Source organism: Macaca nemestrina, chromosome 1 (genome assembly GCF_043159975.1).
Source record: "Macaca nemestrina isolate mMacNem1 chromosome 1, mMacNem.hap1, whole genome shotgun sequence".
Taxonomy (NCBI): Eukaryota; Metazoa; Chordata; class Mammalia; order Primates; family Cercopithecidae; genus Macaca; species Macaca nemestrina.
Genome location: NC_092125.1, coordinates 154651417 through 154667154, shown reverse-complemented (window position 1 = coordinate 154667154; position 15738 = coordinate 154651417). Strand labels below are relative to the sequence as shown.

The following is a 15738-nucleotide window of genomic DNA, read 5'->3' as shown; positions in this document are numbered from 1 at the left end:
AGAACATTATCCTGCAATGGCACTGATAATAATAGGTCACAGGTTTACCATGTAAGAAATCAGAAGATAATGAGAAGTTATTATCATGGATTCTCTAAAAATGCAAAAGACTCTTTGGCAGGTAGCTCATCTTTCTTGAGAAGAGGAATTCAGCAAAGCTGTAGCAGAATTGCTTCATTTAGATAACATTTTATTTGTTAGAGCAAGATTTGGCAGGCTTCATTTCAACAGCTGGAGAAATTAATTTAAAATCACAAATTTAGTGTATTGGCACACTTTTACAGGTAGGCAAAGAAAAATTACCTACTTTTGAGATCAAAGTCACTGCTTCTACATTTTAATGAGAAGATTTAAAGATAGATAGAAGCTATATATTTAAGCAGACATGATTTAATAGATAGTAGAAAATGGTCAGAAAACGGATCCACTGTGAAAACCTCTATAGTTCTCCATGATTTCTTTGTTAACAATAACAATTTTAAATGTGTACTTTTCTGAAAAGAAAAAATAGCAATTCACTTTATAAATACTTTCATATTTATAATACCCCTTTAAAAATAGTAAATTAAAAGGGAATATTGCAATGTGAACTGCAATATTTCTAAAATTAAAAATAATAAAGGATTCAAATATACTAATGAGATAGTATAACTTTCACTTCACTGAAAGGTAATAGAATAGAATACTTCAGCTTTATTACACTGTTTTTACATTGATAGGCATAAACAATATTATACCTTGACACATTTGTATTTTACTGATTAAATATCCAAAGTTGCAATCTGTGAAATAAATATGGAAATAGTATATATCTCTGTCTAACCTTAGAAACAGATTTTTTTTTTGCTTTTTTTTCAATTTGTGGAGGTAAACCTTTTTTGTTTCAGAATATTGGAAAAGTAAATAGATGTAGCAAACAGAAGTCTAAGTTGTTTTAGTGGACATTTAAGTTCAGAACAATTCACAAAATGGTAAAATGTGTTTCTTCAATTCTTTATTTTATGTCAACAATTTCTCAGCTAGTCTACAGAAAAAACAAGTTTATTCAAAATACATCTTATTATTTTAACAGTCATTCCCTTTTCACTGTTTGATATTCTGCTGCTTCATTCTCTTATGTTCCACTTTCTGTAACGGAGCTCATTACCAAGGTGGTAGGGGACTAGTTTCAGAGGCAACATGAGTCACAAAAATATCAAGCCAGTGGTTTCCTTCAGGACATTCATATATTTCTTGTGTTAGAAAGAAAATCTTTCCTTGGGTGCAGTGATATCACTCCTGAGAAACCAATTACTTTCCAAATATCTGCAATACTATTTTTGACAGAACCATTTCACGTAGAAAAGCATACTATATCTATATGATACATCATTTTACCTTATTATCTACAGTTCCTATACTGTAAACAGAGAAACTGATTTAAAATACTTTTTGTCTAGTAGTTAATAATTGGATAATTTGATGAGTCATTTTTATACATTGGTCATCCACAGCTTGGAATTTTTATTTTTGTGCAGTTGTAATTATCCATCACTCTCCGTGTTTACCTTAAACATCCAAAACAACAGGGGACATTTTTGAACAATCGGTAATACTCTTCTTGAATCTAAAAATTAAAAAAAGGAAAGGAAGAAATATTACATAACAATCACATTTAATTTTTTTTCAAATCACAATAAATTGTTATATGTGGTTTTCCAAAGTATTATAGCTCATAATATGTTCATTTAAGTTATATTTATAACTCTAATATCAAGGTTCTTTAAAAAGCATATTTTCCTATGAACAGCTAGGCGATTTAGGCAATAAAGGCAGAAGTTATAAATCTATGATAGTAAGAATTTTCTATCAATTCGGCAACTGATGCTACATGAATATACTAGACTCGACCAAAATAAGAAATTGTTTACCTTTCTAGATAAAACACACAGGAATAAGAAAATGAACATCCCCTGGAAAGCATTGCTGACTGTGAAGAGGTAAGCTGTAACCACCGATGCGTGCACAACATGGAGAACCCCAAAGATCCAGGTGGTGCCAAGAAGGAACAGAAGAGCGAGGGCTCCTCTTGCACATGACCTATCACATATTAGAAATGTGTCAGTGAAGAAAGCCACGTATAGTTAACACATCTCCCAAATTACTCAAATTATGTGGGAGGTGAGTTTTCACTATAACCAAGAAACCTTTTACAAAGACCCAATAAAATTTCAAAACTGCTAAGTTGTGCTGCAGTTAAGTGGGACAGCCTTTAGAGTATGCTACTGAACCATGGCAGGGGTGTGCTTCCAAAGTCAAATTACTAGTACCAAAACATGGAATTATGTTTAAAAGTAAGCAATTTCCTTAATCTTAAAATATTTTTGTCTGGTGTACTGCAGTGTGCATGCTTTGATTTCAAAGGTAATGTTGCAGGAATTCCTGAAGGTAAGACATGTATCTGTTAGGAAGTATTTTCCCTAAGAAACTCTGAAAAGTATACCATGTGGACTGGGGTCAGCACATATCTATGACATCAAAGGAGGCTCTGCTTTCCTTTCAGGTTTAGAAGAAAAGAACGTGTAGGATATAAAAACAGGGTTTTGTTTTATTTTGTTTTGCTTTTGCAATACAAAAATATGTCAAGATAAATTCATTACAGAATACTGTTTTCTTAAAAATTAAAGAAAAAATACACACACCACTCTTAAATCTTTTCAGCAGAATGCCTGTGACTTTTGGCAAAACAATATTCTATCCTGCTCACTAAGGACACTGCCTTGGAAATGAAGCAACTAATGATTATTCTCCCATTCATTTTTAGTCGAATCATTCTTCATTGCAGTAGATATTTTAGCAGTATACTTCAGAAAATGAATCATTTTCAACTTTATTAAAACCAGTACACTACATGAAACCATGACTGGTGAGGACTAAAAGAAAGTAATTGATCAAACATTTACTAAATCCCAACTATAAATCTTGTGCAAGGTATTGAAACTACAGGAGTGTTCCCAAGCAACACAAATAGTACGTTGTTTCCAGTGTTCCCTATAGCATAATTCAGCTCTTCCTGAACAAATCATTTTCAAGGTTTCAATAAATCAGTTTTAAAGCAGGGGGTGGGATGGAGGGGGTGAGTGTAAAGGAAAAGTCATGACAACATGTAAACTAGGAATAACAAAAAAGAAACAGTTATTAAGTTCTGAAAAACATTTTACAAAAGAAAATCACTAAGGCCTTCCTTGCCTTAAAATACAGTCATCATCTTTTCCCTTTCAAAGGGGTGTATGTTTGAAAAAATTGCTTCTTACCACTTAATCTGTAGTAATTGTAGTCTTAATATACGTACTAAATGCTATTTTCCAATATGTCTTTTAAGTATGGTAAAGTACGAAATCATTTAAAAATAATTCCCAACATTATCGAGTTACTAAAGCTTTTAATTACTAAAAAAAAAAAAAAAAAAAAAAGTGAACTTAAAGACACATTTACCTTATGTTCTCAAAGCAACTAACTTCTGGTTTCAACCCTGCAGTGTGACGAAAAACTTTGTATATGATAACTCCAAAAGCCAAGAGATTAACCTGGAAAAAGAATTAATGTCAAAGAAGAGATAGTTTTCATTTTAAATTAGATACATATAAAGAAAATAAATAGTAAAGATTTCAGTAAGATAGGAACTAAAAATCATGGCATTTATATAGTTCTTTACAATATCACTGAATATTATCAGTACAAGTGGTAGTGAAAGCAACTTGTTTATGAAACTTCTTCAGATGTTATCATCATACCTAAAGATTGATGAGTATCATCTGCTGCCACTAATACGATTAATATAAACATTAAGGTAAATTTTGGTTTGGAAAGGTGTATAAACACTAAATAAATCAAATTTTTGTTCAGTAAATTATATACTGTTTCTTTGAAGAAACATATTAGTGATAATTCTGTCAACCCTTTAAAAATTTAGACTGGAAAAGAAAAATTGAAAGATTGAAAAGAAATAAGAAAACTCAACAAAGCACTCTCAATTTCTACTGTGAGGAAATGTTTGAATGTACTTTCTCTCATATGATTTATCTAGATTCTCTCCTAATACAAATGTTAATATTTCTTTTTTTTTGATTTAACCTTGGATGCTTTCAAAATGTTCATCAACGAATTAAATGTCTGTTGTTAGGCAAATAAATGTTAATAAATACAGTCTATTATTTATAGTTTGTAATATGAGCTAAATAGAATTGCAGAGTTGTCAACATTTTTATTGTGACTGCATTATGAAAAGTTTCCTCTTATTTTCCTTTTTCTATAGTTTTGAAGACCTACAAGTCATATTTGCAGTGTTAGAAGGCTAAATGAGGGGTATATGTTAAATGTATATATATTCTAATATGAGCATATCAATAATTTAAAATATTAAATATTATAGAAACAGTTGGAAGGCTAATCCCTTATTAAATATATTTTATTAATTCAAGCAGATTTTTCCAAAGACCCTTTGAAATGACAACAGCAAGGTGCAACATTATAATTTTCAGCTAATTCTTCTACTAGCGGTTCAGAAGCTTATAGTTTTCAAACATTTCTTTTTTCTATATTCTAATGAGTTTTATGTATCCTCTCAAAATAAAACTTAGTATATTTTAGTATTACAAACAGCAGTATAAAATAATGGGCCTGAGAATTTCATGTTGTCACTTTTGTATGGAGGGGTCCTTGAGAGGAAATCTCAGAGGAATAAGGGATCTAGTCTCTTCTTCCTGTTTCCAAATGTCCATTACTTCTAATTATATGAGTAATTAATCCTAATTATAGTAGTGCTTCCATACTTTAGCAATTGCAGAGGTGAGATAAATAATATTTAAATTGATTTAGGTGATAGTTCCATCCTCTTTGTATGCTCAAATAATTAACTGAAATGACAATTAAATAATATTTAATTTTATAAGTAGTCTTTCATACTCACGAAACTGGAATACTTAGTATTTTCTAAGTTTCAATAGCTATAGCTTCTTTGTATAAATTTGGAAATAACTCTATTTAATTTTATAAATATATGCACATATATTTATAAATAAGAGTTGTAAAATTTAGTCTAAATAATATATGCCTAACCATTATCGGTTTGAAAATTCTAAAATAATTTTATGAGGTATTTATATTGATCTTGTTATCTCAACAAAGAGTTAGAAGATAAAGTAAATGATAAGAAAAACTGTTCTCTAGATCCACAAATTTACCACATAATAGTAATTTCCACATAAATAGTAATTTATTTAAGTTTCTTAAACTTCTGTTTTCAATAAAACTGACTTTGAAAAATAGTTGCTCATATTAATGGTTTTTCAGAAGTTCACATTCATTTTGGATATGCTCTTCTACATCACATGCTGAACTAGTGAAGAGAGGAAATGGAACATTCCCTGAGGTGATCCAAATCTTGAAAAAGTACATTTTTTCCCTAAAAAATGGAAAATGTTTACATACTTATAAAACCCAGGTGCTGCTGGGCAAGTGGGAGACTAATTCTTATTCCATTAACACATATTTTCCCAAATTTAGGAGAAAACAGATTAAAACATGTTTATCAAAAGGTGTTATAGTTTTATGTTATCCAAAAATCACAAACATACTGATTATATAATCCACATTCATTGATAATAATACAAATATGTGGAACTTTTTATTTTCACTTATGCTAAGAATTTTTTAAAGGGCCTATAAAGTGTCTTGTGCAGTGGCAAGGGCTAGGTACCTATTAATGATTAAAACAGACATGGTCTTTTGTTCTCATAGATTCTATTGAGAAACAGATAGTAAACAAATAATCATACAATCCTTATAAATCTACAAACTGTGATAAATGCTATTAATTCTCACATTAGAACTGTTAGGAGAGACAAAATGGACATGTAAGATTAGAATGAAGGTTTAGGAAGTACCTGTCTTGGGACTTAGCATTTAAACCCAGATTTAATCAGTTATAATACATGAGCAGATCAAATAATGAAGGGACAAAAAGTATTCTATGGAGAAAAACAGCAGAGGAAAATCCTCAAGGCTTGAGGAGCTAAGAAAGTGACATTCCTATATACAATTGATAAAGGTGGCTGAAGTATAGTAAACAAAGCGAAGAGTGGCATGACATGAGTTGGGTGAGGACAGGGACAATTATCACTTAGATTTTATTTGAAGTGCAAAGGTTTATTTACTCGTTTGTTCAATAATTATTCGTGTACTATAGGTCTTCTTCTTAAAGAACTTATAGTATGCTGGAGAAGATGACCAGAAAACAGGCAAGTGCAACAAGATTCAGAAAGCACTATGTAGTTGTTTACTTAGTGTCATGAAATAACCCAGGTGATTGCACCCTAAACAGGGATTTTTAAGCCAGTCTTGAATGACCAGTAGAAGCAAAGGAGGAAGACACAGAGAAATAAATGATTACTGTGAACATCAATCATTAGACCTATCTATATATTCTCACTTCCTAGGTGTTCAGATCCAATGGTTCATGCCACTCTTTGCTTTGTTTAGTATACTCCTGGTCTTTATCAATTGTTTATAGGAATGTCACTTTCTTAGCTCCTCAAACCTTCCTATGCTGTTTTTCTCCATAGAATATTTTTTGTCCCTTCATTATTTGATCTACTAATGCATTATAACTGATTAAATCCGGGTTTAAATGCTGAGTCCCAAGATAGGTACTTCCTAAACCTTCATTCTAGTGTTACATGTCCATTTTGTCTGTCCTTAGGCTCAATCTAACTCTTCCATTTGGAAGTCTAATAGGCACTGTGAGTTAAAGAAAAGTCGGCTGGGCGCAGTGGCTCACGCCTGTAATCCCAGCACTTTGGGAGGCCAAGGCGGGCGAATCACGAGGTCAGGGGACCGAGATCATCCTAGCTAACATGGTGAAACCCCGTCTCTACTAAAATACAAAAAATTAGCCCGGCATGGTGGCGGGCGCCTATAGTCCCAGCTACTTGAGAGGCTGAGGCAGGAGAATGGCGTGAATCCAGGAGGCTGAGCTTGCAGTGAGCCAAGATGGCACCACAGCACTCCAGCCTGGGTGACAGAGTGAGACTCCGTCTCAAAAAATAAAATAAAAAAGAAAAGTCAAAAACCAAACTGCTGTTCTTCCCACAAATAACCTATCTTTTTCTGCAATCTTCCCCATCTCAAAACAAGTTATCTTATTCTGTCATCAGTCAGTGAACTCTTTATTTCTACCTTCAAAACATATTCAGAATATGACCACCAACTACTTACCATTTCCACAGACACTATCCTGAAAAGGGCCACCATTATGCCTCCTCTGCACTACTTCAGAAACCTCCTAATTGATCTCTCTTCTGCCGTCCTTACTTTCCTATAATCTATCTCATCACAGCACTCAAATTGATCTCTCTAAAATGTAAGCCACATCTTTTCCCTGTTCAGAATCCTCCAATGGCTTCCTATGTCATTCAGAGTTAAAGTAAAAGATCGCACAGTGGGTTTTAAGGTCTGAAATTCAGAGGTGACTATGTGCTAGCAGCCCTCACTCTCGGCGCCTCCTCGGCCTTGGCGTCCACTCTGGCGGCGCTTGAGGAGCCCTTCAGCCCGCCGTGGCACCGTGGGAGCCCCTCTCTGGGATGGCTGAGGTGGGAGCTTGTGGGGAGGTGTGGAGTGAGAGGTGGGGGCCGAACCCGGGGCTGCGAGTGGCGCTCGCAGGCCAGTGCAAGTTCTGGCAGGCGCCTGCTCGGCGGGCTCCCGCACATGGAGCGGCGTGCCGGCGCCACTGGCCCAGGACAGTGAGGGGCTTAGCACCTGGGCCAGCAACTGCGGAGGTTGCATCGGGTTCCCCAGCAGTGCCGGCCCGCCAATGCTGCACTCAAATTCTCGCCTGGTTTAGCTGACTCCCCGCCGGGCAGCGCTTGGGACCTGCAGCTCGCCATGTCTGAGCTCCTTCGCTGCTGTGGGCTCCCGCGTGGCCTGAGCCTCCTCAAAGGGCGCAGCCCCCTGCTCCGTGGCGCACGGTCCCATTCACCGCCGGAGGGCTGAGGAGTGCAGGCTCGGCTCGGGAGTGGCGGGCAGCTCCACCTGCAGCCCCAGTGCAGGATCCACCAGGTGAAACCAGCTGGGCTCCTGAGCCGGATGGAGCCTTGGAGAACTTTTCCATCTAGCACTCTGTCTAGCTCAAGGATTGTAAACGCACCAACCAGCACTCTGTGTTTAGCTCAAGGATTGTAAGCACACCAATCAGTACTCTGTTAAAACGGACCAATCAGTTCTCTGTAAAACAGCTATCTGTAAAATGGACCAATCAGCAGGATGTGGGTGGGGTCAGATAAGGGAATAAAAGCAGGCAGCGGAGCCAGTAAGCAGCAACACTGTCTGATCCCCTTCTATGTTGTGGGAGCTTTGTTCTTTTGCTCTTTGCAATAAATTTTGCTGCTGCTCACTCTTTGGGTCCACGCTGCCTTTATGAGCTGTAAGACTCCCCATGAAAGTCTGCAGCTTCACGCCTGTCAGTGAGACCACGAACCCACCAGAAGGAAGAAGCCCCAGACACATCTGAATGTCTGAAGGAACTAACTCCGGACACACCATCTTTAAGAACCGTAACGCTCACTGCGAGGGTCCCTGGCTTCATTCTTTAAGTCAGCAAGACCAAGAACCCATCAATTCTGGACACAAAATGATTTGATCTCTGCTATACCTCCTCCCCCAAGCAGTACTTCTCTATCTTTTGACCACTTCACTCCACTCACAGTGAGTTTGCCATAGTTTTTCCAGTACCCCATGCACCATGCCATAGGGTAGCTGAATTTGGGCACTAAGATATTCCCATGGCTCATTCCCTCACCACTCTGTTTAAATGCCATCTTGCCTACATACTCGGTGCCATGTACTTCTATTAAAAAACCAAAAATCAAATGATAAAATCAGACCTAAGTTTAATTTCAGGGAAATGTAGAGAATGACAAGTATTCTTTACTGTTTTGCACAATGCGAACTTTGTATGCCAACATGTTCTTCCCTTGCCTTGGACATTAAAAAACTGACACTCTCCTTGACCAAGCTCGAGCCAGGTTCCTGTGAGCCCTCTTCACAACTAGGTAAGCCTTGACCTTGGGCTTCAGTGTCTGATCTTGTGGAGTCCAATTTTAGTAAAATTCCTGATAAGTCAGTTTAGAGAGAATCTCCTCACTAATGATACCTGATCATTCTCAATACCTAGTCAAATTCTTCAACTCACATCCTTGATATTTTGTCATCCTGACTTGCCATTCAGTAGGAATCCTGTTAAGTCAGTTTAGCAAGAATTCCCCTTACCCATGTTGTCCCTTCTCAGTAATTATTCCGTTACCCTTAACTGGCACCTTGGCTATAAATCCCCTGATTTCAGCGTTGGGCCAATCTACCTCCCCTGACGTAGTTTTGACACCTATCACAACAGTCCTGAATAAAGTCTCCCATGCCGTTTAACAACAGTCCGTAACAATTTTTTTCTTTAACTCTGTTTCAGAATAATAACTTTTACCAGAAAAATACTTACCTAAATTATTTAGAATATGTTTCTCTTTCATTACTCAAAATTTCCTGAATTATACGATCCAAAGTCATATTACAATATTCAGCAAAGTTGTAAATTAAGAAAAATACAGGTTTTCGCAGTTATCCCCCGTTGCCCAGTTACCCCCAATGTCATATTAAAATATCCAGCAAATTTGAGGTAACTGGCAAAACTCATATTTACTCCTTTATATTGTCTGTGCCCTCTCTTTATCCATAAATATATAAGCTACTTTAAATCCTTTTTCTAACAGTGTCAAAGCTATAAATAAAGAATCAGTATCACCTAAAGACATCTAAAGACACATGAGTTTATGTACTTAGAGGTGGAAATAAAGCTTACACGGTATGGAAAAAGACCTTTGGGGAATTTTATAAAATAAATATGAAGCGTTTGAGGTGAGGTTAAAAAAAAAAGGATACCTCAAAAAAAGATGATAAAGAATTAGAAAGCATTTCTAATAATAAAAAATAGTTTTCAGTTAACCTGGAGGTAATGACTTGCAGAATAGATGATAAAAGTCTGCATTTTGGGTTGAGCAGCTAGAAAGATACTATCAACTTTGGGAGGCCGAGGCGGGCAGATCAGGGGGTCAGAAGATCGAGACCATCTTGGCTAACACAGTGAAATCCCGTCTCTACTAAAAAAATACAAAAAATTAGCCAGGCGCGGTGGTGGGTGCCTGTAGTCCCAGCTACTCAGGAGGCTGAGGCAGGAGAATGGTGTGAACCCGGGGGGCAGAGCTTGCCGTGAGCAGAGACCGCGTGCCACTGCACTCCAGCCTGGGCGACAGAGCAAGACTCCCTCTCAAAAAACAACAACAACAACAACAACAAACAAACAAACAAAAACATACTATCAGCACTGTTTACATAACAGTGTCTACCATCATGATAGCAGACTTGGGTGATACTTCAAAATGTAAGAAAAATCACTGGTATTCTTCTGAATTAAGAAAATAGTGCTTTTCAAATGAGATGCACTTTTACTCCTTAGTGCATACCTCTGTGTGCTTATTTAATTCACTGTGGTCCCTTTATTAATCTCTAAATGTTAGCACCACAAAAGCACCAGGGATAACTAATGATTTATAAATGAACATTCCTTCATTATCACTTTTGTCTCTCTTATTTTTATTTATTTATTTTTTTAACAATTTTAGATTGTCAACTTGGGTTCCATGATATTTTGATAGAAATAAACAGGGCAAGGACTTTAGATGGCAAGTATAAGAACTTTGAAATTCAATGCTGCACTTCAGAATACAGAAGAGAATAAAAATAGCTGTGAAGAAAAAAAACATCACTCAAAGTCATGAACACTTAACCCTTGAGATAAAGCGATATTTTAAATTTAAAGTCATTTTTATTTCATCTTAAGTGATATTTATCTATAAAGAGACCTGTTTCTTAACTTCAGATACATGCAGCTCATATATTTCATGTATTTCAAAGCTTAGCACATACATTTTTTTGTTTGACAGTATGTTAAAATTTTTTAAGTGTCTTTATAAAAAAAAAACAAGAAATTTAAGTAGATGAGTTGGTGAAAGAATGACAACGAATTCTGAAGGATTTAGACCTACAGGTACATTCAACCCAAAGGCTTCAAAATCAGACTTCAAAATGAAGCATCCCAATCAGTCATTTTTCCTTTCTTAGTTTTTTTCTCAATAATTGATGAAGCCATCTATATGCTGATGTTAGATCTCATCGAAAAAAATGAAAATATTTCTCTTACGGCACTTTTAGACCCATGCTTAAATTTTTCATATATATATATATCCAACAGAATCTGGTTCATTTAAGGATGTGTCATAATTACAACGTCTTTGCTCTTTCAAATAGTTTTATTACCTTCAAGTCAACTGGCCTATGACAGACCTGCTTTTGCCATGTACAACGGATGGGTTTCTATTCACTGGCCTACTGAATAGCTATATACAACAGCTGTTCATTCTCAATCATTATACCACTGCAGAAATCGCTATGTATGTATGTATGCACTTATTTTGAGACAGGGTCTTTGCTCTGTTGCCCAGGCTGGAGTGCAGCAGTGCAATCATAGTCCACTGCAGCCTCAACCTCCTGGGCTCAAGCAATCCTCCCACCTCAGCCTCCTAAGTAGCTGTGACCACAGGTGTGCACCACCATACCTGGCTAATTTTTTGGATTTTTAAGTAGAGATGGGGTTTTGCCCTATTGCCCAAACTGGTCTCAAACTTCTGCGCTCAAGTGATTTGTCCACCTAGGTCTCCCAAAGTGCTGGGAATACAGGCGTGAACCACCATGCTTGGACCTATGTAGTTATTAATTTAAGCATCAAAAATTTAAATTATGCTCTATTAATTGTCCATGAGTTAAGTTGGAATCAAAGTAGTACAGGTTTTGTCTTCTGTCTGATTTACTTTTTTTTCTTAACCATTTCCCAATTGAGATTACCATATTAAGTGCCTTAGTTACAATGCTTTATCAGAGTATCAGAAAATTGGGTGGTGTAAAGCAGAATAATGCCCCCCTCTCCAAAAAAATGTCCACACCCTGATTCCCAGAACCTATGAATATGGCAAAAGGGATATTATAGATATAATTAATGCTATAAACTTTAAGATAGGGAGGTGATCCTGAATTACCTGGTTGAACCCAATATAATCACATGAGCCTTTGAGGCAGAGGAGATTTGGTGGAAGAGATAAGGCAAAAGTGAAGTGGAGGCAGAGAAATTTAAGCAGGAAAAGACACCAGGAGCTGTTGCTGGCTTTGAAGATGAATGAGATCATGAGTCGGGGAAGGTGGGAGGCCTCTGCAGATTGAGTAGGAGCCCCGTCTCACAGTCAGCAGGGAAATGGGGCCTTAGTCCCACAACTGCATGGAACTCAATTTGGCCAACAACCTGAATAAAAATGGAAACGAATTCTTCCCCACTCCCTCCAGAGACACTGATATCTTGATTTTAGCCCAGTGAGACTCTAAGCAGAAAAAACCGCTGCGCCATGCTATACCCAGACTTCTAACCTACAGAACTGTGAGATAATACGTTTGTGTTGTCTTAGGCCACTGAATTGTGGTAATTTGTTATAGCAGCAATAGAAAACTAATATAGGGAGAAATACACGCACATGTACATGTATGTGTGTGTAGGTATGATATGGTTTGGCTCTGTGCCCCCACCTAAATCTCATGTTGAATTGTAATCTCTAGTGTTGGAGGAGGGGTCTGGTATAGGTGATTGAATCTTGGGGGCGGACTTTCCCCTTTGCTGTTCTTGTGATAGAGTTCTCATGATGATCTGGTTGGCTGAAAGTGTGTGGCACCTCTCCCTTCACTATTTTTCTCTCTCTGATCACCATGTGAAGATGTACTTGCTTCTCCTTCACTTTATGATTGAAAGTTTCCCAGCCATGCTTCCTGTACAGCCTGAGGAACTGGGAGTTATTCAAACCTCTTTTCTTCATAAATTACCCAGTCTTAGGTAGTTCTTTGTAGTGGTGTGAGAATGGGCTAAATACAATGTGTATATGTATATAAATGAAATACCCTATAATTATAGTTTTAATTATCTTTAAAGTAGTATTTATTTTAAACTTGATTTTAAATCTTAAAAGGTTTAACTTAATATTAAATTGTGTAAGATTTAAAATCCAGTTTAAAATAAATACTAATTTATAGTACCTACCATATTTCTTCTGTAAAATTCTTAACTTTATATGTCCTTCACATAGGATTGCCAGATGTTGTAAATAAAAATATAGGATACCAGTATCTTGGTTCCAAATATTAATATTAATTCCACACAATATTTGGGATCATATTTACACTTAAAAATTAATCCATTGTTTATCTAAAATTTAACACACTTGGCATCTGGCATGTCAACCCTAACTTCATAGCTTTCAAGTTTTGTTCACATCTGATCTTTTTATAACGTGAGGACATAAACTTCTTAGTGGAAAACCCCAAGAATGTCACCCTCTTCACACAGGTTGATCTATAATTGTTTGAAAGAGACCTCAAAGGAAGAGGGGCTAAATTTTTAGATGTTCCAACTATTGTGGAAACTGAATATATGTGTATATGTTAAAACTGATAAAATGTCCTAAAAGTGTGTAGTCTATGAAAGGGCACATAAAAGGATTGAACCCAGAAAATGATACATTTGGGCTTGGCAGAACTGTTTCTCCTTGGAGACTCCTTGGTACATATGGTACAGTTGTGTATGAAAGCAGTGGATAGAGCCAGTACCTGATAAACACCTTTTGTTAGTAAAATAATGGTTAGAAATAAAATGTATAATGCACAGGTATAAAATGGTATTAGTACATTTGTGAAAATTCACAGCAAGTATGATACCAGTGTTTGGTCACCTATTGTCAGATTTGTAAGAAAGATAGAATAACTTTCAGCCCCACATACAACTACATGACACTGTTAGGAGGCGTCTCTCTGCTAACACCATGAGCCTCATCATGTTCAGCACTCACTAGGGTGAGGATTTAGCACACTTGGGAATATCTACAGAGCTAAAAGATATTTCTCTGCTGAGGTTACCAACACTCAGCTCAGCAGAAAGCAGACCTCAGAGAAATGGGAGTGCAGTCTATAATTACGTGAAAAAAAATTAAGTAATCTGAAACACACTGAAACATCTGAAACCATAATAAATATATTCAGGTAGGCTTTTTATATCACAAAAGGAGAAAAATTTTAATAGATCACTCTGGGATAGTAACAGTATCATAAAAATGCAATGAACTCTTGAGATTTATACTTTGGTAAACAGCAATGTTGTTCTACCAGGCATTGACTGCAGAGGAACCCAATTAGATGAATAATCACTCTGAGATGATGTGGCATTCTGCATGTACTTAAAAACTACTGTTATACTGAAACTCAAGTAAATGATCACCTCCACACCCCCCAAATTAAAATTTTGAGTGCTGATATTAATTGAGTATTTTCTATGTGCCAGACATTGTTCCAAGTCTGTTTTATTTATGAATTTATTTAACCCTCTCACCGACTTTCCAGGATAAGCATTCTTTGCCTTAATATTATCACCATTACCATTATTATTTCTGTTGTTGCTCTTATTATTGTATTTGTCTCACATTTATGGCAACAGAGGCAGAAAGAGGTCAAATAACTTGCCCAAGGTAATACAATTAGGGGGTAACAGAGCCAACATTCATATCTAGTAGACAAGTTATAGAGTTTATGCTCCTGAGCACTTTACAAAGCTACCAAACTACATATGAAGGAACAATAAAGAGAAGCTAAACTGACATCTACAATTTTAAGAATTTAATTATACAAACATTTATTTACATGTGTAGCTAACAATTACTGCCTTTGAGAAATAGTTAAAGGAGAGGAACAACATATTAGTAAGCATTAATATGGTTAGCTATTTTGCATTAGTGTCCATTCAAATTAGTCATGATACCAGTGATGAAGCCCTTGTTAATAGCCAACAGGATTTAGTGTACTGTGCTAATTATCCTTTACTGGAGACACGTGTCCTCACTGTTCTCTGTGGTGAAGGGATTAAAGAAGGTGGTAATTTTTCCTGTTCTGGTTAACAACAAAGCTTTCCATCCTTTAGAGTCCAAATATAACTGTATAACCATTTCATGATAGTGATTTCCAAAGTGGATTGTCAAAAAAATATCAGTTGGGGTACATAAAGAACACATTCGAATTCCAACTGATACTTTCCCAAGGAAAAATTAAAATTTAATACTTAAAAAATGAATGACACTGGTGTCCTCACTTTTTCCATGTTCTATGGAGTGAAGTCCCATATCAGAGCTGAGCCATTCTGAAGGCGGTATTTCTTCCTCAAGGTGGAGAAGTCCCCCCTCTTTATCTTTCAGCCTACTGCATCATATTGTATACATGCCTATCAGCACACACTATTTAGTTTTAATAAAGTAATCCTAATGAAATGGACAAATAAGACTTAAGATGTCTCCAAGTGCACTGTGTTAAAATTAATACTATTAAGGAAAATACAAACAAGAAAATGACAAACTGACGTTTTTCTTACTTCTGAAGTGTGTTATTTGCCAGCCAGGCTGCAAGTCCATGTAACAAGTCCATATAAGCCCATCATGGCTAAAATCTGTGAAGATCTAATCAGATTTGATTAAATGGTATTACAAAACTCCAAGTATTAAGACGACAATTGGAAGCATG

General features: G+C 36.2%; 1 protein-coding gene across 1 annotated transcript in view; it reads right to left on the bottom strand.

The window, feature by feature from the left end:
* Positions 1-977: 977 nt before the first annotated feature.
* Positions 978-15738, bottom strand: part of LOC105482701 (adhesion G protein-coupled receptor L4) — a 120594-nt gene continuing 105833 nt past the window's right edge. The window contains exons 13-15 of the mRNA XM_011742952.3: positions 3475-3566; positions 1911-2079; positions 978-1606 (exon numbers count right to left, since the gene is read on the bottom strand). Of these exons, the coding sequence (XP_011741254.2) occupies positions 1544-1606; positions 1911-2079; positions 3475-3566 (324 nt within the window). The 3' untranslated portion in view covers positions 978-1543. The remainder of the gene's footprint in view (positions 1607-1910; positions 2080-3474; positions 3567-15738) is intronic.